Genomic DNA, 23,936 nt, shown 5'->3' with positions numbered 1-23,936 from the left:
TGAGTGATCAGGCACTTGACAGATGCAAAACATACTGAGTCATGGAGAACAGGGGCAAAGAGAAAGTGTGCAACACCAGATGGCACTGCCTATTAATTTGAAAATAAAAATGTAATTAGGAATTAATCATTGGTCTTTCCTAGATCACAAATCAAAAACCTGTTTCAAAATCCCTGGGTGGATGATGAAGCCCAGGATGAGTGCATTGCAGACCAGTGACCTGGTTTTATCCAGGCCAGTAGAGATCAGGACACATGAAAAGTGATGAGGACTTTGCCACTAGCCTTTTTGGTTGCTGGTGGGGAAGGAGAAAACCCATAAATGGGCAAAATGTCCCTTGGAGCTGGTGTAACAAAGAAACTTCAACAGTGCAGTCATATGAGAATCCAGTGAAGTGGGTCTGCTGTGAGAGGTGCCCTGGGAAGGCTGTTCAGCCCTCTGGTTTGGCAGGCTTAGAGAGGAAATCTGTGGATTTTAAGCTCCTACTCACAGAGAGCTTCTATACTGAAAGCATCGTGATGCTTCTTGGTTTAGACTTCAATGGCATTTTTCAAATTGACTTTTAAGGCTAACAGAAGGGATAATGGGCTCTTGTTCCTTCAGGAGACGACAGTGTATTTTTAAAAACAAATTACGCATGAAGACTAATTAACTTGGCATTTACAGCTTAGCATTCTCCTGGCTAAATTTGCCCCAACTGAGACCACGCTTTGTTGCAAGAAAAGTTCTGCCTGGCATCTTGTTCCTCCTGCTGCTTCCTATGCTGTGATATTAAGGTCACGAGCCACCTTCCAATGTCCTGTTCAGTGACTTCCAAGGAAGTAGTGAGTAGGGTGAAGATCTCAGGTTTAGCTGTGAGGGCTGAGAGGTGTCACAGGGGGGATGTCTCTCTTATGGTCCTGGTCAATGTTCTAACAGCTAGGAAGTGCCTACTGGGTTCACCTGTGCCTATGCAGAGAGCATCTGAGCACAGTGGCAGCTGGAACAAAGCTACTTGGAGAAAGCTCTAGCACAATGAATCACTGTAGTCTGTACACAGGGAGTTAATAGGATGCTCTCATTCAAAAATTGTATTAGAAGACACTGATGACAATGAGCCCACATCAGTTGCTCTCCCTGCACTTCCGCTCTCTGCCATCCCAAATCAAGTTAAGGTGATCCAGATGCACCTCTTATTGCTTTAGGAGAAAAATATGTTTTGTTTGTTCCTAAGGGTTGCAGGTAACTAATGCAGCAGAGGCCAGGCACAGCAAAGGCCCAGCACTATCCTTGGCACTGCGAACTGCCACAGCTGCAGGGGGGTCAGTGGATCAATCCCAAGGGTCAATCCCCAAGGCCCAGCCTCAGGAGAGAAGCTCTCAGGACTCTGCATGACAGGATGAAGGGATAACATGCACCAGCCTTAAGGCTGGTTTGTGGGAGGGTTGCAGATCTGCATCACTATGTGCTCATACATGCGAACACAAACCTTGAGTTTCTTTCACTCTTTTAGATTCTTTTCTCCTGATTTTTAAGTCTGAATTGACACATCTTCGACCAGCAAGGTCAGTTATTCACTTTCCCCACAATCCCCACAATACCAAACCATAAACATAAGTAGTGGTGGTGACAAAACAACCAGATTCAAAGGACACAAACATAAATCCCCAAAAAACCACTCAGTTGTAAAGCTCAGAAGCTCTAACCAGGGGTCCAGTTTGCTAAACATGATACAAATGAAATGGACTCAGTATCCAGCTTTTGAGGCTGATGAGTTAAAATTAGGGCAACTTGAGAAGGGCAACTTGGATAGTGAAGAAGAGAGGATGGCAAAAGGAAGGACATGAGGTTTTAGCAGAATTAACTGTGTGCTAAAATAATCCTTAGGAGACTGGTATTAGTAACCAACTCTCCTGACATCTCCTTTGCATGGAATATGATGCTTACCCGTCACAGCTGCATTTAGGTGTAGAAGCAGCCTCCCAGGGAGCACTGCTCAGAATGCAGTGTTTCCAGGTAAGTCCCACTCTGTGGGAAGAAAAGCAAGGCTGTGTATTTAGTAGAATCACCTACCTGCATTTATTGACCTCCCCGGAGACCCTGGCTGCTCACCACCACTAAGCCACAGGCTGGCCCAAATGGCTTTCAAAGAAAGCCACCCAATTCTCTCTGAAAAAGGCCCTAAATTTTAATCTTTTAATTGATGCAGCAAATCTCTTTTCTGCCCTTGAGCTGAGAGAAGTGGGTGCTCTTGTCAGGTAGAGAACAACCAGAAGCACATCTCAGGAGCACATGATGTACTGAACTCTCCAGAGACTGCTAATGATGTTTGATTAATTGTCATTATCGGTGTGAGCAAGCTTTGAGCTCTCTCTGCATCTGTCATATTTAGAGTAGTCTTTTCTTCCTTAGTTAAACAGCAGCTTCTACGGACAGTGATCTAATTGTTCCTCAGCACCTGCTTGAAGCTGTCCAAGTTAAGTATGGATATTGTGTAATTTGCAGTACATGTGATTTGGTCCTTAAGGCTCAGATCAAATAAAATGGAATAGCAAATGAGCCAGTAATTGAGTTAAGTGGAAGGTACTGCGCAGGCTGGCGCTGGGGTCACAGAAATGCTTGGGCTGGACAACACTGACAATGGAACAAATCAAAATACGTGTGTTGTGGTCACCCAGCAGCAGGATGAACAGCCTTCTAGTGGACATCCTGAGCTCAATAACCCATAGAATGCTTTCTGTCTACCAGGGCAACTGGCTTTTGCAGTGGATTTTATTCTGAGTCTTTGCTGTGCTGCAAAATTATTCAGCCAGGGCACAGAGAGTTCAGTTGCTGCTGGTGGGGCAAGTGCCCAGGATGGGTTATGTGCTGTCACCCATGGGCCTGTTACCATCCTCAGGTGCACTGCAGGGAGCCCCTGTTACTCACACCTCCCAAAACCTGTCCTGGGTAAGGCCATGGCCATGGCAGGACAGAGAACTTCCCAACCCCAGAGCTGCTCCTGTGCCAGAAAGGGGATAACCGTATCAGCATTCAGCTGCAAGCTCTCTCAGTTGGATAGTCCTGGAGGAGTCCTTTTGTGGGTCCTTTGGTGAGTCCTAGTAAGGATCTCAGCCATTTTTTGGTTATCAAGCCTAATTTTGATTTCCTCCCAGCCAGATGACAACATTCACCCTTTGAGGCGAATACTGAGCAACTGGGAGTGGTACAGCCAAAGTCACAGACTGAGATCTCAGTCCACATATGAAAAGCTTAGAATCTGAACAGGAAAAAAGTTAAAAAAGAAAAAAAAAGGATATCATCTTCTACCTCACTATAGCATTACACTGGACTGGCAGGCAGGCAGGAGAACTTATTCTACTTTCCTCCGCTGCCACCCAGCTTCAATGCCTTGAACTCATCTTTATGCTCCATATTTCTCATCTGCTCCTGCGCATTTTGCCCGAAGAACTGCTGGCTTGATCAGTCTCAAGGCTTTGCTCGTGGAATGAGCACACAGCTTTTGGAGGACTGGCAGGACAAGTCTCATCCCCAAGAAAAACAGATTGTTTTCTCCAGAATATTAGTCCAAGCAGCTACTTGCCATCTACTACATGAAACCAGGAGTTACTTGAAGTGCTGTTAGATATTAATTCACTTCAGCATACAAGGAGAAGCAACACCAATGAAGAGAAGAATATAGTCCCTGGAGCCAACCCAAAGTCATTCCTGATTACATTACCAAGGAGCAGTGTGCAGCGTGAACGGCAAACCCAGCCACTCTCCCCGTGTCTGGGTGGTGGAGAGCTTAATCCCTCTGCTCTGACGATCAAAATGCTGCTATTTCAAACAGATCTTTCTTCCTTGGAAAAGGCTTTTTGGTAATTAAAGCAAGAGGCGTTGTCTGGGTTGAAAGTCGGAGCCTGGGCACGCTGTCGGGTGCGATGAGGCAGTCGGGGGAAGCTCGCAGGAGCTGCTTTGCAGGGTGTTGTCATGGGAACAGAGCAAGTAGGGCATTCGCCGCTCCGCATCCTCCACACAAACGCTGGCAGTGCGGTGGCACAAAATCGATGCTGTTTGCAGCACTGGGAGAGCCAGCTCTCAGGTTGTCTCGAGCAGAGATTGGACCTGAATGAAATGCAAAGGCCAGAATGTCCCTTTGTGTGAAAGTGGTGTCATTCCTGGATTGAGTGGAAGACTTTATGCTGTGTTTGGGCATATTTTAACTGCCTATGAATCTGGCATCCATAATGGTTAGTGGCAGCAGATGAAGGGTTGATCCTGGTCATCACCATGGTGGGCAAGCTCAGAATATGAAATATTGCCATATTGTCAATACTTGTGGTCATCTGAAGTATCTGACTCACCTTGCATGATGCTGTCCTTGAATACAGCTTACCTTCTCTGCGCAGGTCTAGGTATGCGGAATTGTTGGAATTTTCTCCATAAAATACACAAATACTTTGTGTGATATTGTGGTTGCTAGGGACAAGCAGTGGTAGTGAATGGTTTCCTGGATAAAGAAGAATACAGAGATTCCTGCTCTTTCAATTATTAGGGGTATGTATCTAAAAGAAAAAGAATATTGTTGCATCACAGAGACCAGTGGAAGCAGAATTAAAGGCAACACGTAAGACAAGATCTGACAGAGGTTGAAAATGCTAATAGGAAAAGGGCTAATGGAGCAAAATGCAATTCATTGCCTCCAAGCTTTCATTTTTGCCTTGCCCAGGTCTGCTGGCAAAGTAAAGATCTGCTAATTAAAGCAGGCATCTGCAGAGTAACTGCGTTGCTGCCGCTGACCCAGGCCAGCAAGGTGCTGAGTGAATACTCCTCATTTCCTATCCACACCGAAGTGTGAATGAGGGGCCCGCAGCCATCCACGGATTGCTTGATATGTGCTTTGGAAAAGTGACCAAAATAGCAGGCAAGGGAAGAAAATGGAGCCAGTGCATGGAGGGGTTCCCAGTTTTCTTCCTGAGGTTACTGAAAGCCCCTCTGCTTAGCAACAAAAGTAATGATAAACTTTGCCACAAAAACACTTGGAGCTGTATCATAAACATCATCTTACCTTGCCTTTAACCTATCCCTCCCTGGCTATGGTATTTCCATGCAGGTTGCAGCAAAGATTGGAATGAAATGGCTGGCACGGGGTAGAGCACATTCTGGATTCATAGTGACATTTCTTCTCGTGCTGATCCCATTTAATATAAAACAGGAAGCCTGAATTTATTAGAGTAATCCTAGTGGATTAGCCTGTATACAGAAGAAGAAACTGTGGTTCCTTTTTGGGCATGTTTGCCTCCATGCCTCTAGCAAAAGCCCTCTGGGGCAGAACAAGGAGCAGCAGATGAAGTGTGTGGAGCAGCACTGACCTTGTCTCTCCCATGAGCAATACAGGCAGGGCATCTGAGGTCTTGCTGGGTCAGGGCTGGTAGAGGCTATTTATAAGTTTTGGATTAAACAAACAAACGCAGAAGCTGTTCTTCATGCTGCAAGGGATGAAGCCAGAGTTGTGGACTTACAGATTGTGGTTGAAGAGCTGAAGCCTCTGTCTCACCTACAAGCTGCTGTTCCATGTATTTGCAGCATGTCTCCTTTGCTGAAGGAAGGGACTTGCAGCAGGAATTGCACTGATAAGAGCATGACATATGTCACTAATTGAAACCACACACAGAACACGACGTGCTCCCCGTGTGTGTGATGTGGGGACTCAACTGCTGCGGTGTGTGAGAGCCCTGACTGACCTTGCATTAGCAGAGAGGGACCTTGAACTCTCACAGCCTGCAGAAAAGTCAGGAGTGGATTCACTGAGACAGAAAGATAAAATAAATGCACAGCTCTTTCAGCACTTCCCTCCATTCGCTTCATATCATAAATATCAATACAAATATAGAAATACAGAGGTAAACAGCCTGTCCAGCTTGCTCTTTCCATATGCATGCATTTCTGCTGTGAAAGGCTTTATGTAACTCCTGACAGCAGATCACAAAATAATGCCTCAGTTATGGAAGGAAGACACGAGCCATTACATTGCATTATGGTAAGGTAATGGAGCTCTGAGATGAACTGGATTTGGAGAGCTTGCTTTTATTGTCAACCTTGTACCCCATCCACCCCACTGGCATTGATTTCTCTTTGTATTCTCCAGAGACCAAAGACCACAAGACCAGAATAGCAGCTAGACCTGAACCAAGCCACTGGGGTTTTGGCCCAAAACAGAAACTCATGAGACAAAACTGTGCTGTTTATTTGAAGGGATGCAATACCAATGACAGAACATATTCAGACAGATGCTGATGACCAATCTGCTGAAAGGTGAATTTCTCATTAGCCTAGAGCAACTGACATTATAATTAATCTCTTCCCATGTTTCTTTCCTAAGTAAAGGCTGCTGTGACACCAAGTGCTGCCATCATTTTAATTTTTTAACTGAAGGTAGGGAATAGACAAAAAAAAAGGATCTGCGTTTACTTGGTTTTTCTTCTCTGCAAATGTCGCACCACTTTCATGTTGGCAATAAGTGCAGAAGTGCTAGTCCAATCACTTATTTACATAATCCCCTCAGATTTTTCTTTCATATCATTGTTGATTATGAAGAGATTTTCTCAGCTGGGAAAACAAAGGGAAGCCAGGCAAGTTCTGAATGTGAATAGGCTGAACTGACATAAGAAGATGGTAATTTGCATTAGTAAAAAATAATCATAATGTGGATTATTTAAATTATGGTAAATAGCATCTATCCCTACCTGCCCTGAGGAACATCCACCCCGTGACAGTGAAGGCCCATTCAGCTGCAGTGTGTGAAGCAGCCCTACACCAATTGTTTGACACAGCACAGCAGAGTCCAGCTTAATTACCACAGAGCATAAAGGTACTTTGCAGAGAAAAGCTTTTAAAATACTCATATTCACACGTGAATCAGTGCAGCACAGTAAGGAGGAGCAGAGGCACAGCTTAGTGCTCTGTTGGCTATGGAGACCACGTGGCTTTGGGAAGGCTCCTGCAACAGGAAAGGAAATGCAGGAGCTCACTATGCACGTACAGTGCCTAGAAACATAAAGCTCTTTATAAGCTATTTTTGTAAGATGACTGAGCAGGAAAGATGTGCCCCTGGAGCGGCTGCCCTGCCCAATGCCTAGAGATGCACAGCCTGTGCTGTGTCTTTGTTGCATAGCCTTGATTCTTGTTCCCCAAAGCCTGGCTCAGGCTGTGCCCCAGTAGCCCAGGGGGATGTACCCCACGGCTCACCCCTCCACGGCCGGGGCAGACCAGGGCTCCCCCCTCCCCAGAACCTCAGAGGCAGAGCGTTTGAATGATCAAAGGCACTGCCAGCAGCTCTCTGGGGCACTTGGTGTGTGAGTATTGATAATGGAGACAAACGTGAGAGCAACTACAAAACTGTAAAACCCCTAATTCAACAGAGCACACTGACAGCAAAGTGCAAGGTTTAGCTTCGAGAGGCCAGTGCATACTTACAACTCTCAAACAAATCTTGTTATTAAAGCATAGTGCATGTTATTTTTAAAAAGCACACTAGATGAGAGAGCTCAGTTCCATTAACTTGAAAAGGATTGGTCCAGTAAGGACAGAGTTAGCAGTGCAGGGAGCAGCCTGCAGCCACTAAAGCTCAGACTCTGCCGATAACCCAGTGAGAGCTCTCTTGAAGATGAAACACATCTTCAGCCCTTCTGGAAGATTAGCAAGCTGAAAAGCAATTATGCTCATGGCAACCATTTAATAATTTCCTTAAAATCAACTTTTGTATACATTTTTTAGCTGCCTTTCCTCTTTTTAAAAAACTGTGGTTTAACAGTATTGCTTCTGATACTGGTGTGCTGACAAATACATTAAAAAAAAAAGAATGGAAACAAAATTGAAAAAAATCTAAATGTTAAGACAGAAACTCCCAGGGCTCTTTTCTTAATAATTCATCCAGAAGCCTTTGCTTACTTAATCACTTGTTATTGTTTTCTAGGGGAAGAATGGGCTCATCTGGAAGAAGTAACCTTTACCTACTGCAGCACCAAGAGCCTGTGGCTCACAAGTTCCCGTTTCTTTATTTTGGTACTCCTGGCTTTGAGGAAACTCCAAGACTGGGCCTGAAGATCCCAAAGGCTGTTCCAGCCACCTAAATAAAAGCGCATTTATTACCTGTGTATCAGACCCCTCTGATTGGGTTAAAAAAGTAGTTTATCAGGCTCTCTTTTCCTACACCAAACTCTTCCAAAGGCAGTGATGCTTCTGAAACTGCGTATTGTTTACTTCAGCTCAAAATGTGATCTGTGTTTTTCTAAAGATTCAGCATGTTTTTCAACTCAGCAGTCAACCTGCCCATCATAGACTACGGCTGTGGGTGGTGGGGAAGACACAGAGCCTTCATGCTTCAAACCACTTTCATTGCAGATACAGTCATTAAATAGACAAATTGTTTGGCTAAGGCTGAAACCTGATGTATGCTCATTACAGTCTGCTGGCAATTTCCCCATAATTTTAAAAAAAGGTGTTTTGTGTTTCCATAGTAACTCGAGCTCCTTTCCTGAGATGTCTGATGCACTGCTAGGGTTACATAACCTATTGTATTAGGAAGGAGTGAATAGCACAGTTGAAAAGTCTACTGAATCTAAAGGATTATGAAATTACAGCCACCAAGTGGGGGCTGGGGAGGGAGAGGGGAAATAGAGCAGCTTTCAGCCATGTACAGTTTTGCTACTGAGCAATTTAGACAGAGAACCATGGAATTGCAGAATGGATTGGGTTGGAAGGGACCTTAAAGATCCTCCTAGTTCCAATTCCCCTGCCATGGGCAGGAACACTTTCCACTAGACCAGGCTGCTCAGAGCTCCATCCAACCTGGCAGCTTGAACACTATCAAGGATGGGGCATCCACATCTTCTCTGGGCAATCTGTTCCAGTCTCTCAACACCTTCAAGGTAAAAAATTTCTTCTTAATATCTAATCTAAACCTACTCTCAGTCTGAAGCCATTCCCTTTGTCCTGTCACTACCTGCTCTTGTAAACAGTCCCTCTCCACTTTTCTTGCAGGCTCTCTTCCGGTACAGGAACAGCTACAAGAAAGACAGAAGGTATGAAAAGGAGGAGAAGGAATACATGGGTTGAGTCACATAGCCTGCTGTTTCTCTGTGAAGGTGTCAGAGGAGCTGAGACGAGCCCAAGCTGTTTTCCAGGCTGGGCTCAAACCCTTATTCAGCAGTGGCTGCTGTACCAGGGACAGGCTGGATCCATCCAGCCCTGGCTGCATCAGGTAGGTTTGGGGTTCCTACACAAGTGGGGAAGACTCATAGACTGCTTAGTCTGCCAGGTCTTAGGGAGCACAGCTGGAAACGCTGCTTCTCACCAAGGTTGGCCACCCTCTGCAAGAAGGTGAGCACAGCTCTTGGGTGGAAATAATTAACAATGACATGACAAATGGAGAACATCGCTGGATTTTAGTGATGTCTTCTCAGAAAAACAGCTGTCTATAACATGCATGTAGATTTACATAACTGTATGTTCAGATGTACAAAAACTGGATTCTACGCTGCTCACACACCTCGTTTAGAGTGGTACTAATCATCACTTCTAAGCCATTCCAATATTCCAATATTGGGGGAACTACAGGCCCATCAGCCTAACCTCTCTTTAAAAAAAAAAGACATGTTGATACTAACGTGTGTCCAGAGAAGGGTAACAAGGCTCCTGAAAGGCTTAGGAAATATGTCTTATAAGGAGTGGCAGAGAGAGATAGGTTTGTTTAGCCTGGAGAAGAGCAGGCTCAGGAGAGACCTCGTCACTCCCACACCTGCCTGAAAGGAGGGTGCCGTGACGGGCTGGTCTCTTCTGCCGTGCCTGCAGTGAGAGGAGCCGAGGAAATAGCCTTAAACTGACACAGGGGATATTCAGATTAGATATCAGAAAAAGTTTTTTCACTGTCAGCGTGGTCAGGCATTGGAATATGTTGCCCAGGGAGGTGGTGGAGTCACTGTCCCTGGAGATGTTCAAGGGGCTTCTGGATCTGGCGCAGGGTGATACGGCTTAGTGGTTACAGTGCTGGATTGGTGGTCGGACTGGATGATCTCGGAAGTCTCTCCCAATCCTGACGATTCCATGGTTCTAGGAATATTTTTGTGCGGCCGGCCCGCGCCCCGGAACCATCCTGCGGCGCCGCCGATTCCCGCGGGGCCGCCATCGCGGGCGAACGGCGCCCCACGTGAGGGCGGCGGCAGGCGGAAGTGATGGCGGCGGGGGCCCGGCGGCGGCCCGGCGGCGACAAGCGGCGATAAAGCGGCCACAGAGCGGCGGGGCCCGACATGGCGGCCCGCGGGGCGCGCCTCTGCTCGCTGCTGCTGCTGCTGGCCGCGCTGGCGGGCCTGGGCGCCGAGGCCAAGGTGAGCGGGGAGGGAGGCGGGGGACGGGTCACGGTGGTGCTCCCGGTACCGGGCCCTCCCTCCGCCGGGCGCTCGGTTCCCGCGGGTCGTTCCGCCTTCCCGGCCCCGCTGCTTCCCCGGCCGGCTGTAGGGGAAGGCCCGCGCCAGTGGTTTTGTGGGGGCGCTGCCCTGCCCCGCTCGGCGGAGGAGCAGAGCCCGGCGGCGCGGCCTCGGCGCCAGCCCCGGTTGCCGCGCTCGCCTCACGCTCGGCGGGGTTGATGTCGCTTTGCCGCGGTGCCCGGGGACGCCGTCACACAGAGCTACGGGTGGCGATGGAGCTGCTGTTCCCGAGGCTGCCGGAGCTGGGCCGGGCTGAGTCCCGGGCCCGCCGCAGCTCCAGCGCGGGGCTCCGCGGTCGCTGCCCGGCCTCACCCAGCTCCGGCCGCCTCACCCGCGCTGGGTGCAGGCGCTCTTCTCTTGGGCCTTCTGGGTTAATGTTTGGGGCTATTACCGTAGTTCTCTGTGACGGGCAGAGAACACCGTGTCTTCTCCAGTCAGAGTGCCCGCGTGTCTGAATTTTCTGCTTTTCAGCGGTAATCAGCTGTTTGAGTCCTCTGAGGCGAGACCAGAAGTGGTTTGCTGTATGGTGTGTAGATTACGGTGTGGATTTACGTGCTCTCCTGAAACCCACCTGCACTGCTGCATCCAGCTCTGGGGTCCCGAGCACAGGAAGGACATGGAGCTGTTGGAGCGAGTCCAGGGGAGGCCATGACCGATGATCACAGGGGTGGAGCACCTCTCCTGTGAGGAAAACCTGAGGGAATTAGGATTGTTTCGTCAGGAAAAGAGGAGGCTCCGGGGTGACCTAATTGCACTACCTGAAACCTTACAGTACCTGAAGTCTGTAAGAGAGACGGAGAAGAACGTGGGCAGGCAGTGTCAGGACAAGGGGGAGTGGTTTTAAACTGAAAGAGGGTAGGTTTAGATTGGATATCAGGAAGAAATTCTTCTCTGTGAAGATGGTGAGACACTGACGCAGGTTGCCCAGAGAAGCTGAGGGTGCCCCGACCCTAGCAGTGTTCAAAGCCAGCTGGATGGGGCTTCGAGCAGTCGAGTCTAGTGGAAGGTGTGCCTGTGGCAGTGGAGTTGGAACTAGATGGTCTTTAAGGTCCCTTCCAACCCACACCTTTCTGTGATTCTGTGCTAGTGCAGTCAAGGTTTTCCAGCTGACCTATGCCCACTTAGTGTTACTCTAACTTGGCTATTCAGTGTAGAAGTTCATTATCAATCCTTGTTCACACATTCTTTTGTAATGCCACTGGAAATTGCCGTGAACTTTAGAGAAGCCACGTTCATCCTTTGTCTCTTATTATTTGCTAAAATAAGTTTAGTATTGTTTCATTCATTTTAAGCTCATCACTGTGTCTGTTAAGCAGCTGTCTTCATAAGCTGGATAGTTGAGTCATCACCATCAGCAATTTCTGCACGTGTGGTTTTTCTTAAAAAGAGGAATGAGCTTAAACTCCATTTTTTTCCCCTCGAGAATGTGTTCCTATCTCAAATAATAGTGTTACTTGACAAATTGCTCTACTCTCTTAGTATTTCTGAAGGGTTGTTCCTAAACTTGTAGGAAGTCCTGAGTAAGACTGTTCAAAGATACTTGCAAGTAGTTTGTGTTAAATATTTCAAGTATTATGTGAAGAATGCTTTCTGTAGCCCTGATAATATAACTAATATAATAACTGATGATAATTTGTTCTAAGCATGATGTTTACTTTACTTTTAGAATTCTGAGGATGTCCGGTGTAAATGCATCTGCCCTCCTTACAAGGACCATTCAGGCCATATTTACAACAAAAATGTTTCACAGAAAGACTGGTGAGTGTGTGTGGCACATGCAAAATGATAATAAGTCTTACTGGTTAAAGACCTGTCCTGTAGTCATTACATGAGAATCTCCTATGCTGGTGCCAGGACAAAGCAGAGCATTTTCATAACTTACTGGAGCTTTTCTTTCAAAAGTACTCCAGAATTCAGCTCTAGCAAGGGACGAGGCTTAAACCCTGTAGTTTATGCCCTGTCTTCTGTTTTGGTTTGCTTGCTTGCATGTTTAATTGTTTATTTGGACTTGGAAGTAGTGGAAGGGAACAAAGTGGTGTATCTTGAATCCAGTGATTTGGAATGGTGTAAAGGCAAGGGAGCACAAACCTGGAGCTGAGACTTGGGAGTATTGTCTTTGCTTGCTCTGCTCTTCAAACCCATCCTGTCATTTAGGGACTGTTATTTCTGGAGTTTTATGCAATTCCAGTAGATTTTGCACTTTTTTAGCAACTTGAACCTCTGACTTGGAGGGGAAAAAATTCTGATATTAGTATTTTTTATCTTCTCAGTAACAGACTTACTACTGTACTTAAGCAGCATATAAGATTTCTACTATACTTGTGCAGTGTATTGATGCAAGCTTTCAGTCATAGGAACAGCAATTGCACAGATTATATCTTGATTTTTGGTTTTGTAGCTTGAGTGCTGCATTCTTCCACAGAGGAGAATGTAATTCTGCTTTCACATAAATGAGAAAATTAAACCCTCCACTCCCCTCCAGAGGCTGTGAGGTGGCACTCAGCAGTTGCAGCTATGAAGAAGAAATACAAAGAGCACAGAAGAGATGAGCTGGTGCCTGGCTGAGTGTTTGCACTGTTGTAATTTAGCCCAGTAGAGTGCTGAGTCCCAGGCTGCTGCTGTCACTCCAGGCCTTTTGTTTCACTACCTGCTGCTGACTGTGCCAACAGGTACAGGAGGTAACCAGGAGAAAGGTGAAATAGGATTTTGGTTCTGTCAGTGCTCTGCAGGGCCCAGGGGGTTTGAACTCTGAGTAACACCCTGAGTCAGCAGAAGGACCAGCATTACATAAGTTGTTGTTGGAAGCAGCTGTCTCGTGGCAGCTGGATTTTAGTGCTGTGGTATAGAGTGCCCATAATATTGTCAACCAGGGTTTTCCACAGGGGACTGACTTACATGTGGTAATTTTAAGTCAAATGCTTTCGCTGAAATCTGAATCCTCTTTATTCACCATTTTGCTGCTTAGAGAAACAGCCCAGCTGAGTTCCTTTTTTTTAAATTGTTTTTGCAATGTCTGTACCTTGTGATGACAAGAAAAAAGAAATTCAGTTCATGAATGTCAAAGAGAGGCTAATCTCCCTTCAGATGCTGAAAGGATGGAATAAAGTATGGTGAAGAAAGAAGTGGAATTAGTAGCTGGAATTTACTTTTATCCGTGATGTCGGTGTCAAATGATGCATTTGTGCTGGATTCATATCCTTGGACTTGTTCTGCTAACAGCTTTAATACTTTCACTGAAAAATGAAGACACTGTATTGAGTTAGAAAGATCTTAAAACTTGTTTAGCAGCTTGTCAGTAGCTGAATTTCTCATTTAAGTGAAATAACTGTGGCATAGTGATTTATTTATACCTGAAGTTTAGAACAACTGAACTTAAGCAAAGGTGGCCTCTCATCTCCTGCAGCAGAGTGGAACAGCACAGCTAAAGGCAGCTCAAAACTGACTGGACAGTTTCTGTGTTTCCTCAGTGATTGTCTCCACGTGGTGGAGCCTATGCCTGTCCCTGGACCTGATGTAGAAGCATATTGTTTACGTTGTGAGTGCAAATATGAGGAGAGAAGCTCAGTCACAATTAAGGTAAGTGGTATAATTCTGTTGGCATATATTAAAGACCTCAACTGTTTAGTAAATATGTCTGTTGTCTTTCAGAGAAATACTATTTTTAAAAGGAAAACTTTTCTAAGGCAGTCTAAAATGTAACTTTTTCTATAGTAGTTGCTCACAATCTTGAGCAGTAACAATAGCATCAAACTTTAGCTGAAGAAGTGAACCTGATACCCTTTGTTGAAGATCTCTGCTTTTGAGATCAGACTTCACACTTGCTAAAATTTTGAGTATTCTGAGATACTTTGTCAAGCTTTGGGCTTTGTTTTCCTTATTATTTCAGAGGGCCTGTCATTACTCAGCTGCCTTACTTGCTTACTATAAATTTTCTTTACCCACATTTGTTCTAACAGATGTTTTCTGTGTTCTTCACATTCTTGTCCCATTGGAGTCGTTGAGGCCTGGACTGGTGTGAAAAGACTGCAGTATATCTTTTGGTTTTTGACAACACAGACTATTTTATTTTGGGACTTTAGAAGTTTGGTATTTTGTTTTGCCTTCCCATTGTGCTTGGTGACCGAATGCAGGTCTGTGCTAGAGAATGGGAGATCATTGGGTGACGCCCCAAATTTGTCACAAGTTGAATGGCCAGACTGTACAGTTGTCTTGGTTGAAGTGAGGTTTGTAACACCAACTTGTTTTAAGAGGGATAGCATATGATTCTTTGCAAGGTCTCACTGTTTCAAGCTGTCCTAAACCCTTTTAATACCATGTTGTAGTTTATTGGTTTTCCTCTCTTTCTGGATTTTAAGTCATCTGATGACACTACCATAGATCAAACTTTGCCTGTGCTCATCTTTTGGTCCATGCTGCCTGTTGTGAGGCTGGGGGGGAATGTCACAATCTTGGCATAAACTGTGCTTGTGTTATGTAGGTGACAATCATCATATACCTGTCTATTTTGGGCCTACTTCTTCTGTACATGGTGTACCTTACCCTGGTGGAACCTATACTGAAGAGGCGTCTCCTTGGACATTCACAGCTCATACAAAGCGATGAAGACATCGGGGTGAGTTCGCCAGAGTCTTTGAGCACTTGGTTAGTGTAAAGACTGGGATGGTTGGTTGATAAATAATTATTTGGGGTGAGCAGCTTTTATTGCCAGGCTATGCTGGGAAAGGAAGAGAGAGCTGTGTGATGACTTCTGTGAAGCCACTCTTTCATTTTTCACTGGGCTGGAAAGTAGTAAGGTGAGAACTGCTTCAGTTCCACCAGCTCTAGGCACAGATTGTTTTCACAGAGAAGAAACAGTGTAGGAATGGAGGTAAGAATATAGAGGAGTACAACTTTTTAAGAATTAATGATCCAGTCTTGCCAGTGATCATTTTTATGTGAAGTGCTTACTGCTTAGATTGCTCTCTACAAAAAGAAAGTATGGGAATTGCATCTTTTATTGTTCCAGTTTGAGTTTCCTGATGCTAAAACTTCAAGAAGAAATTGCTATAATGAAGTAAAATAGTGATGGATGCTGAAATAATTTCTTAGTATTACAGCCAGAAATCAAAATGTGGCAGTATATTCCAACAGATCAGGAGAGCTTTTTTTGGGAGAAGAAGGGGAGTAGTCCATTAATGACGTGGTTTCCTGTCATTACTGACCTTTCCAATCTCTAGCACTGGGTAACAATCACATTTTTTTGTTGTGAAATCAAGGTACATAAAGCATAGCCGATAAAAACTATTACCTGGGAAAATGCTTAATTTTGGATACTTAATTACCCCCTTGCCAAACAGAAACACCTTTTTAAGTGAAGATGGCTGAAGATTATGTCCCATTGTTTCCAAACTTCCCCGTGTATTACATGTAGACATGTTTCAACTGTCTTTGTAATGACAACATAAGATTTTCACAGTTACCTCTGGAAGGATTTTGGGTTGAGTTTTGGTTTTTTCTTTTCTGAAAAAAAGGTATTGGAATAACTCTCTCTTTAAATTCTTATGGCAAATTGGGCAGTTCCTACTTGAATTAAGTGAGCTTGTGCTGTATGCTATACCTCAGACAAATTTATACCTTAGATAAATTGTCTTAATGCCTCCAACTGTGAGTTAGTCTTTTGATTGTAGGTAGAAGAAGTGAAATAAGTCCCATGGCAGAGTTCAGGTTAACTGCAGAATGAATTTACCTAAAAGTCTGGATCCATCTTAACCAATGTCATGTTTTGCTGTAGCTGTTCTGTGAACATAACATCATTTAAGGTCCCTTATGAATGATTCCCATCCTTGCCTTTCCTTCTGCAAGTTCTTGAGGTATTCTTGTCACACTTCAAAAATACCATGTCCATGGATTTGTGGCTGAATTTCAGGGCAGTGTGTTCACTCTTTCTTGTTGCCCATTGGTGACAGTGGCAACTGATCAATGTAAGCCGCGTCCTTAGCCCTCTTTCCTCTTAAATTCTTTTTTTCCCCTTATTGTCTACATAGAAATTGACAGTAGCTAGCCTTGGAGCTGAGAGTCTTGTTTGTCAGGAAGGCCACTACCATCTAGACTGTCCTGTGTTTTCCCACCATGTGTTCTGCAGTAGAAAACCGTGTGTTGCTATTATGATTTTTTTTTCCCCTGTGAATGAAGTGACCTGTTTCCTGTTAAGTGCCCATTCTAGGTATATCCAACTGTATAACTTTTTATGGTGAGATGACAGCTCTTTTGATCAGGGATAGTCTCTTGTTCTCTGTGAGTATATTTTTTTTAATGCTCATTGTGGCTTTGGGACTTAGAGCAATCGTTTCAGTAGGTATCATTAATAATAATCTCTGTACAGCTGAGAATTGTCATTGAGCTGCTCTACACCGTCATATCACAAATAAAGCATCCATTAATGTAAATGTCTTCTGAAAAAAAGTGTTATGGAAAAAAATAAAAGGAATGTGAAATGTAGGTATACAAAAAGACAGTTATTTAATACAGGACATAGTTATGTTATTTTTCATTATGCATTGTATATATGATGCTTTCTGGCATAGCTTTAGCAGCATGATTTTGTCCAAACAGTTTGATAGCCAAATAAGAAGTTCAGTTCCAACTCTTACTGTTTATAACTTGGCTATATTTACTAGCAGAAAATAAAGCCTCGCAGGTACTGTTAGAAAACAGAGTAAACGTTAAACAAGCACTTGGTTTTTGTTGCGCTCTGTCACTTAACAGCTGTATTGACACTGTGCCTTCAGACAGCTCAGCACAATGGGCTTAGTTTGGTAAACAGCAGAGTGTGTTGGTTTGATATAGAAGCTGTGTGTGAACATCCTGAGGTGCCTGGCAGGAAATGGCCAGGAGCTGGCAGAGAGCTGGCTCTGATTCAGTTGTGAAGTGCACTCACTACAGTAATGGGGTGCCTGGTTCTGCTCTGGGCTGCTGTCCCTCCAGTTGCTAATGGATGCAAGACTGTGGGTCTGATCCTGCAGCTCACCATGATGGCTCTGGGCAGCAGGCAATTGATAGTACAAAGAAGTGTGGTGTATTTGGGAAACCTGTGGAAGTTCCTGTGAATGAGAAATTGAAGTACAGTTCCAACAATTCAAAACCTCGCGTGGTCGTTGTTACTGACCAGCTTGTTGGAACATCTCGTTTACCTTAAAAAAAGACGACACCGAACCAAACCCCGCATCCCGTGGAATGTAACGACACAAAAGACTCTTGTAGCTGGAACTGCTGAGGGGTAACTGTGGATTTTTGCTGTTCCAGGACCACCAGCCTTTTGCAAACGCCCACGATGTGCTGGCCCGCTCGCGGAGCCGCGCCAACGTGCTGAACAAAGTGGAGTACGCCCAGCAGCGCTGGAAGCTACAGGTCCAGGAGCAGCGCAAATCGGTCTTTGACCGTCACGTTGTGCTGAGCTAATTGGGGCTCAGGGAAGGAACTCCAGGGATGTGCCCTAGCGGAAAGAGCTGACAGAAGTCTTCCTGATCCTGCCAATTCAGAGGAGTTTTCTTGAATGATTTGTTATTGATTTAAAAAAAAAAAAAAAGAAAAATTAAAAAAGTATTTGAACTTTGAAGGAATGTACTGGAGTGGAAGCAGTTTAAAAAGATTAGTTAACCAAAAGCTTAAATCTTTGTTTTCAAATGGCTTTTACTAACAAAACTGAAAAGAAAACAAACCCTAAGATACCTTGGGTTGCCACTGTGGTACATTACTTACAGTTGTGACTTTATGGTGGTTTTTAACTATATATTTCTCTCTACTATTTATGTGGTTAAAAAGTACCTGGGAACACAGTAATTGCTTACAACTCACTAATCACTTTATGTAAAGACCTTTTGTAAATATACTTGGATTTTCTGCTGATTGATGCTAGGTACTGGAAATTGAAATCTTGCAGTGTAGTTTTGGTCTCAGAGAATGAAACCCTGCTGGCTGTGTTCATCATTTGGTTTCTTGCACTCGTACTTCCAAGATGCTTGTATGGCAAGTGATGTCTGCAGATTTAAGGCAAAACATAAGTGGACACTGACTCCTGGAGCTGCATATTTCAAGTACTGTGATGTAGATAAATTCAAATGCAGTGCACATTCAAGACAGTGTTGACATTTTGTTCTATTTTGCTTTAATAGCTTAATATATTGTAGGTGTATGATGGATCTTAAAAAAAAATCTTTCCCTTTCTTTTCATGGGTGAAGTCTCAGGAGTTAGTATATGATGAAATATTTATTATAAAAATCTTCCTGCATTTGTCTGGATCGATGGTGTAAGGCACATACTTTCTCTAGCACCTGTCATCTTGGGAGTTAGGTGTATTTTTTTATCTGTGACTCTGTACTCATCTCTCTTCAGAGGTTATACAGTTGCTAGATTACTAACTTTCATATATCCCCTTTGGAATGTAACAATTAAAGATAAAACTGATTTTTGAAAAATGGATCTGCATTATCAGTTTGTCATCATTTTTCTCCCTCATTATGCTGCATGTACATTCCATCCATAAAAGCACTTCTCTAAAAACGCTTCAGAGTAGAAATGCACTTGTTCAGTGATTAGGTAAAGAAAGGCTCATCAAATTGCTAATTGGAAGAAGTTTTTAATCCCTGACTCAGATGTAGCTGTGCACATGCAGTTACATTATTGTGTTACAGTTCTCAGTTCCGCTGTGGAAGGAGGTGGTACATGGAGGAATACTCTGTTTCTGGGTGCAGTTTTGGCTTGCTTAGTCCGTGCCTGGGGGACAGATGGTACCTGTGCTCATAGCTCTGCCAGGTTAGGGCTGCAAACACAGTTGCCCCATACCAACATCTGTACTGACTGAGCTCTTCTGCAGGTACCGAGCTTTGTTTTCGTGTCAGTACTGTAGACTTCCAGAACTGAGTTAATCTGGAGGGATTTAAAGCAGGTGATGACTTGGTAGATTCACAGGATTCTTGCTTTAAATAAAAAAAAAAAATTGCACAAGGTTAAGAAAAATAAATTCAGGCTTGGGTTCAGTTTTTGTGTTCAACATTGCCCTGATGAGTGGGAAGTTGTTCAGTTGGTGGTGTTTGGTTACTGGTTATGACACTGATGTCCTTAGGGTCCACTAAAGAAAAATAATGCAACCTGTTTGTGGAATACATGCTTTGTTTGTTGAATATCTCCCTGTCTACCAGTCCTGGGAGTTGTTCTACCTCTTGGCTGCCTTTCCCGTGAGGCCTGAAGCTGGTGTGGGAAGGAGAAGGCTGAGTACAGTACTATGGCCCACAGAGGGGCAGCACAAGGTGAAGCTTTCTTTCCTTGATGAATGACAGTCACAAGGAGCAGGACTGAATGTATGTACATCTTTTGGTAGTACAGGTATTTCTAATCTTACAGTGTCTTCTGAAAGTTTTAAGCTAAACTAGTTTGGGTTTTTTTGTGTGGTGATACTTTGATGGATAGAAGGGCTGAACAGTGAGATAGTCTTAAGTGTCAATCCTGTAAAATGTGGGAATTTTGAAGAGAGGTGTCCTATTTCCTTGCACCTGTACAATTGGACAGCTGTATACTGATATATGTAGCATCTATGTACCTGTACACATTACATTATAGATTCCATACTGTTTCTCTTTTTAAGCAAAACTTGTCTTGCTACTGTTTGCTCACTGTTTTCAAATCTTCTCTTCTTATATATATTCACCTTGTATATGATGTTACAGTTAACACTGAAAGAATTTTCCAAAATTACAAATTTCCAATTTCCAAAATTAAATTAAAAGGCATTGTGCTGACTAATAATATGTGTCCTCACCTCTAGTGGAGAGAAATCCGTAACAAATTTCTAAATAAATGCTATTCTTCCGTGTTTAAAATGAAGCTATGAAAATTAGTTTGCTTATGCCTTGATAGTGAATATTTACCTAAATTCTAACTGATTGTTATATTTAGACATTAGAGTACAAAATGCTAATAAATGAAAATACTGCTTTGTATTTTCATTACTATACTGTAGTAGTCTGCAAAAGAATGCAAACAGGAAGTGAACAAACCACATTCCTGATTACTTTTTCAGGTAATCTGGATGTGTTCAATTACAGTTTCAAAATTTCTAGCCCTTAATGCCAAGTTTTGTTGCCATCATAGCTGTGGTGTGGGTGGAAAAGCCCAACCAGAAATGAGCAGATCTAACTAAGCTACTTTGCATGTTGTCAATTGACTATAAATTGCAGTAGTCATTGACTCAGTGGAACAAGCTACATAATTCAGGTAAGAGACTTGCATGTTGCTGTATCTAGCCACAGATCTTCACTTAATATCAATGTTCTTGTAAATCACTTCTACCAGCCATTTGCTAACAGTGTTTTCATAGCTTTTTAATGAATCCTGTTTAATTTATAACCTATTTAATAAGATGTAAGAAAAATGGAATAATAACTTCTTTCTTTTTTTTTTAAATATCATTCAGACATTTTCAGGTATTCATCACCCTTACGAGAGCACATCTTGTTTCCCTGGATTTTACTTTCATCTGAAGATTGGTGAGTCTCTAGTCTAACAGGAAAATGTTCCTAACACTTGCATTTTGCGCTTTGTGCAGGTGTTGAGGCAGCAGGTAACTGTTTTATGTAACACTGTTACACGGCAGAGATGTCAGTACTAAGCAACAAATACTGCAAGTATCTCTTCTTGAGGGGTTGTGCTGGTTTTGGTTTCTTGCTCTGGAGTGATGTGCTGTAATTTTTTTTTTTTTTGCTATGTAGCAGACTTTGCTTCCTCAGTGTTTTTAAGTTGTTAGCAGTAGAAAGTTTTTAGGCAATAACCCAACCTGTGTAAGTAGAAAAGGGAAAGTTGGCTGTCTACTATTTTATGAAGAGTGTATATTCACCTCTGAATTTTTTGCATGCATATTAGTGTGAAATGGATGTGTGTTCATGCTTTTAGCCTACCTACAGAGGTACCTGTTTAAGATGCATGTGACTCCCACTCATGCCTAGCAGCTATAAATGAATTCTTCACTCACAGGATTTCTGTTGTGAAATCTGTGTGCGTTAGAAAAAGAGACAACTCTGCATACAGGGGCATTTTCATAGAATATGTTGTGGGAATAGGTCCATATGAAGTAAAAATTCTCAGTATAAATATGGCAGGTATGAAGTCATTAGAAAACATTACATTATCCCCCTATCCTTGTGAAGGATTAAGGGAATCCCTTTTATGTTGTGGAACTGTGATTGGAACGTTTGAAGCTCTGCCAGATTTCTGTGAGTATGGAATCCAGAAGTTTCTAGTAACCTAGTTTAATGTTCAGGTGTGGTTTCCATTTTAGGGGATTTAATAGAACCTAAGTGCTTTAGACAGCAATGTATGGATGTACAAGTGGATGGTGAGTAAGAGCATTTTTGGATCCATTCTGTGTAAGCAAGTATTGCTTGCATTCTGTGAGGATGGCTCACAGAGATTCTTTAAAAATCAACTGGTTATTTCAAATGTATTTTAAGTAGCTATTAAGTAACAGTCATTACATTCTCAGCACTTAGGCTGATCTTTAGCTGTTTGAATAACAATATTGGGAAGGCACTATAGTGGAGCTTCTTATAAACCACTGTAAGATTATCTTTGTAATAAACATATCAGAGTGATTTGAGTAGTTACACCTGCTGTAATGCTGCTCTGAAGAGAGGGTGTGAGGGTTGGCCAGACTGATTTACAGGTTTCTAGCAGGGCCCCAACAACTGTGTGCCATCCCTTCTTTGTATTACTAGGATATGCATTTTTCCTTTAATAAATTGTTTATTTCTTAACCCTCTAGCAGTAGGATTGTTTTTAGTATTTCATGTCTGTGTTTAATCTGCAGGTGAGCACAGAAGGAGCATGAGGACCCAAGGAGATGTTGTCAGATTTAGTAGAAATTCTCTCGTCTTTCGAAATTCTCTAAACTTCTTGTAAATCTTTGTATAAGTGGATGTAATACCTGACAGACATGGAATTAAGACTGAGATCCATTCTCTGCACAAATTTTCCATCTTATTAGGATGATATATTGAATGAGGCATCAAGTGAATAGAGAGAAAACTAATTTGTCTTTGGAGGCTCTTTGGTATGAATAAGGGAGTCTTTTACTGGAATTGTAGTTTGAGGTTTTTTCAGGGAGGGGACGGGAGTGGGGAGAATGCTTCAGATGTTGGCCTGCTTTATTTGTTGTCTGTAGACACGTAAGTTTTGGTGAATTTGGAGCAAGCCAGACCTATGTGGAATACATATAGGTAGATTCTCTTAGTTTCTAAAGCTGAGGTGGAAGGAGACTGCTTGCTGTTTCCTTCAGGAAACTTCAGTGGCTTTATTAATATCTATTGTGTTTTAATTTAATCAGTGTGACTGACTTGCACCTTGTACTTTTGAAGTGGGACGTTGTCTCTTCTACCTAATCTTCCAACACCATTCTGAAATGTCACAAATGCATTAAAAAATCTCTTCTGGAAAGTGTCAGCAAGCCCTAGCGTTGGTGAGTCCAGGTGAGTTTTTTCTACTGTTCAGTGTGAGTTGTTCAAAGTATTCTGTAATTTATGTGTTTCCAGGCTAAATGCAGAACCTGATGGATGGCAAAAGCTACTGTAACCTCATCTGTGCTGAGGCTCAGCACATCCAGCTGGCAAGGCCTTTCTGTGCAGACCCACTGGTCACGTTTCACGTGTACCCAGAAACACCAAACCAGGTCCCTTTGTCTGAAGATTTGTCATTCCTTCCTTTCATGTCAGAGCATCTCATCACGGAGACCTTCTGCAGTGAACCCTGCCCCTTTCCCTACCAAATGCCCCATTCCAGTCTCCACAGAAGTGAGTACTCCTATGGGTCAGCTTTCATCAGGAGGAGGAATGAGAGGGAAAGGCAGCGTGTTAAGTGTGTCAATGAAGGCTACGCCAGGCTGAGGCACCACCTGCCGAAGGAATACTTGGAAAAGCGGCTCAGCAAAGTGGAGACCCTCCGTGCTGCTATAAAGTACATTAGGTACCTCCAGTCTGTGCTGTGCACTGAATCTGTGGTGGCAGGAAAAGGTGTCATGGAGCCAAACCAAGCACCTAAAGCCACTCACAAACAAGCCCAGTTTTTGAAGACGATCTAAAGCGTTCCAAGGCAAGCCAAAGGCATCCTGTCTGGGAATGTAGTAGCCACTATGTTAATGACGTGCTTGTTCCTGGCACTTCCTAGGAGCAGATCGTGGCCCACGTCAGTGTCAGCCCACACAAGAGCTTTAATGTTGCAGATAGTAACTGCACTTAGATATGAGAAAGACAGCTGGGAAAATCTCAGCCGAATGACCTATGTTAATTCATGAAAATCAGAATGCATTTCTAAATTTGTCACCAAGCTAAAAATGTAACACCTATATGTGTGAAGTAACTATGTATCATCACAACCTGCATGCTTTAAAATAAAATCTTTCTACTTATGGGACTGAAATTCTTCTCATTTTCTCTAATAGTGCTGGTTTACTCTCACATGCACTTCCT

At 43.4% G+C, this 23,936-nt stretch overlaps 2 protein-coding genes across 3 annotated transcripts; both read left to right on the top strand.

The window, feature by feature from the left end:
- Positions 1–10,166: 10,166 nt before the first annotated feature.
- TMEM9B (TMEM9 domain family member B) lies at positions 10,167–18,901 on the top strand. Its single transcript, XM_032111158.1, has 5 exons — positions 10,167–10,346; positions 12,112–12,203; positions 13,913–14,021; positions 14,923–15,057; positions 17,727–18,901. Exons 1-5 carry the CDS (start codon positions 10,269–10,271, stop codon positions 17,880–17,882), a joined length of 570 nt encoding a protein of 189 aa, XP_031967049.1. The 5' UTR covers positions 10,167–10,268; the 3' UTR covers positions 17,883–18,901.
- A 97-nt stretch (positions 18,902–18,998) lies between these two features.
- ASCL3 (achaete-scute family bHLH transcription factor 3) lies at positions 18,999–23,884 on the top strand. 2 transcript variants are annotated; one of them, XM_032111161.1, is made up of 2 exons: positions 18,999–20,966; positions 23,004–23,884. In XM_032111161.1, the coding sequence occupies exon 2, from the start codon at positions 23,009–23,011 to the stop codon at positions 23,546–23,548; it is 540 nt and encodes a 179-aa protein (XP_031967052.1). In that variant the 5' UTR covers positions 18,999–20,966; positions 23,004–23,008; the 3' UTR covers positions 23,549–23,884. The 2 variants fall into 2 exon arrangements, with proteins under 2 accessions (XP_031967052.1, XP_031967051.1); XM_032111160.1 differs by having other exon boundaries at positions 18,999–22,525.
- The last annotated feature ends 52 nt before the right edge of the window (positions 23,885–23,936 follow it).

The sequence above is a fragment of the Corvus moneduloides genome, chromosome 6 (genome assembly GCF_009650955.1).
Source record: "Corvus moneduloides isolate bCorMon1 chromosome 6, bCorMon1.pri, whole genome shotgun sequence".
NCBI lineage: Eukaryota > Metazoa > Chordata > Aves > Passeriformes > Corvidae > Corvus > Corvus moneduloides.
This window is presented reverse-complemented; position numbering and strand designations above follow the sequence as displayed.

What these genes read in the sequence shown, in the direction of transcription:
- TMEM9B (XM_032111158.1), top strand. Translation starts at nt 10,269, where the DNA reads ATGGCGGCCCGCGGGGCGCGCCTCTGCTCGCTGCTGCTGCTGCTGGCC. An exon ending in AATGTTTCACAGAAAGACTG is followed by an intron (nt 12,204 to 13,912) that starts GTGAGTGTGTGT and finishes GTGTTTCCTCAG; the next exon opens with TGATTGTCTCCACGTGGTGG. An exon ending in AAAGCGATGAAGACATCGGG is followed by an intron (nt 15,058 to 17,726) that starts GTGAGTTCGCCA and finishes TTGCTGTTCCAG; the next exon opens with GACCACCAGCCTTTTGCAAA.
- ASCL3 (XM_032111161.1), top strand. Translation starts at nt 23,009, where the DNA reads ATGCAGAACCTGATGGATGGCAAAAGCTACTGTAACCTCATCTGTGCT.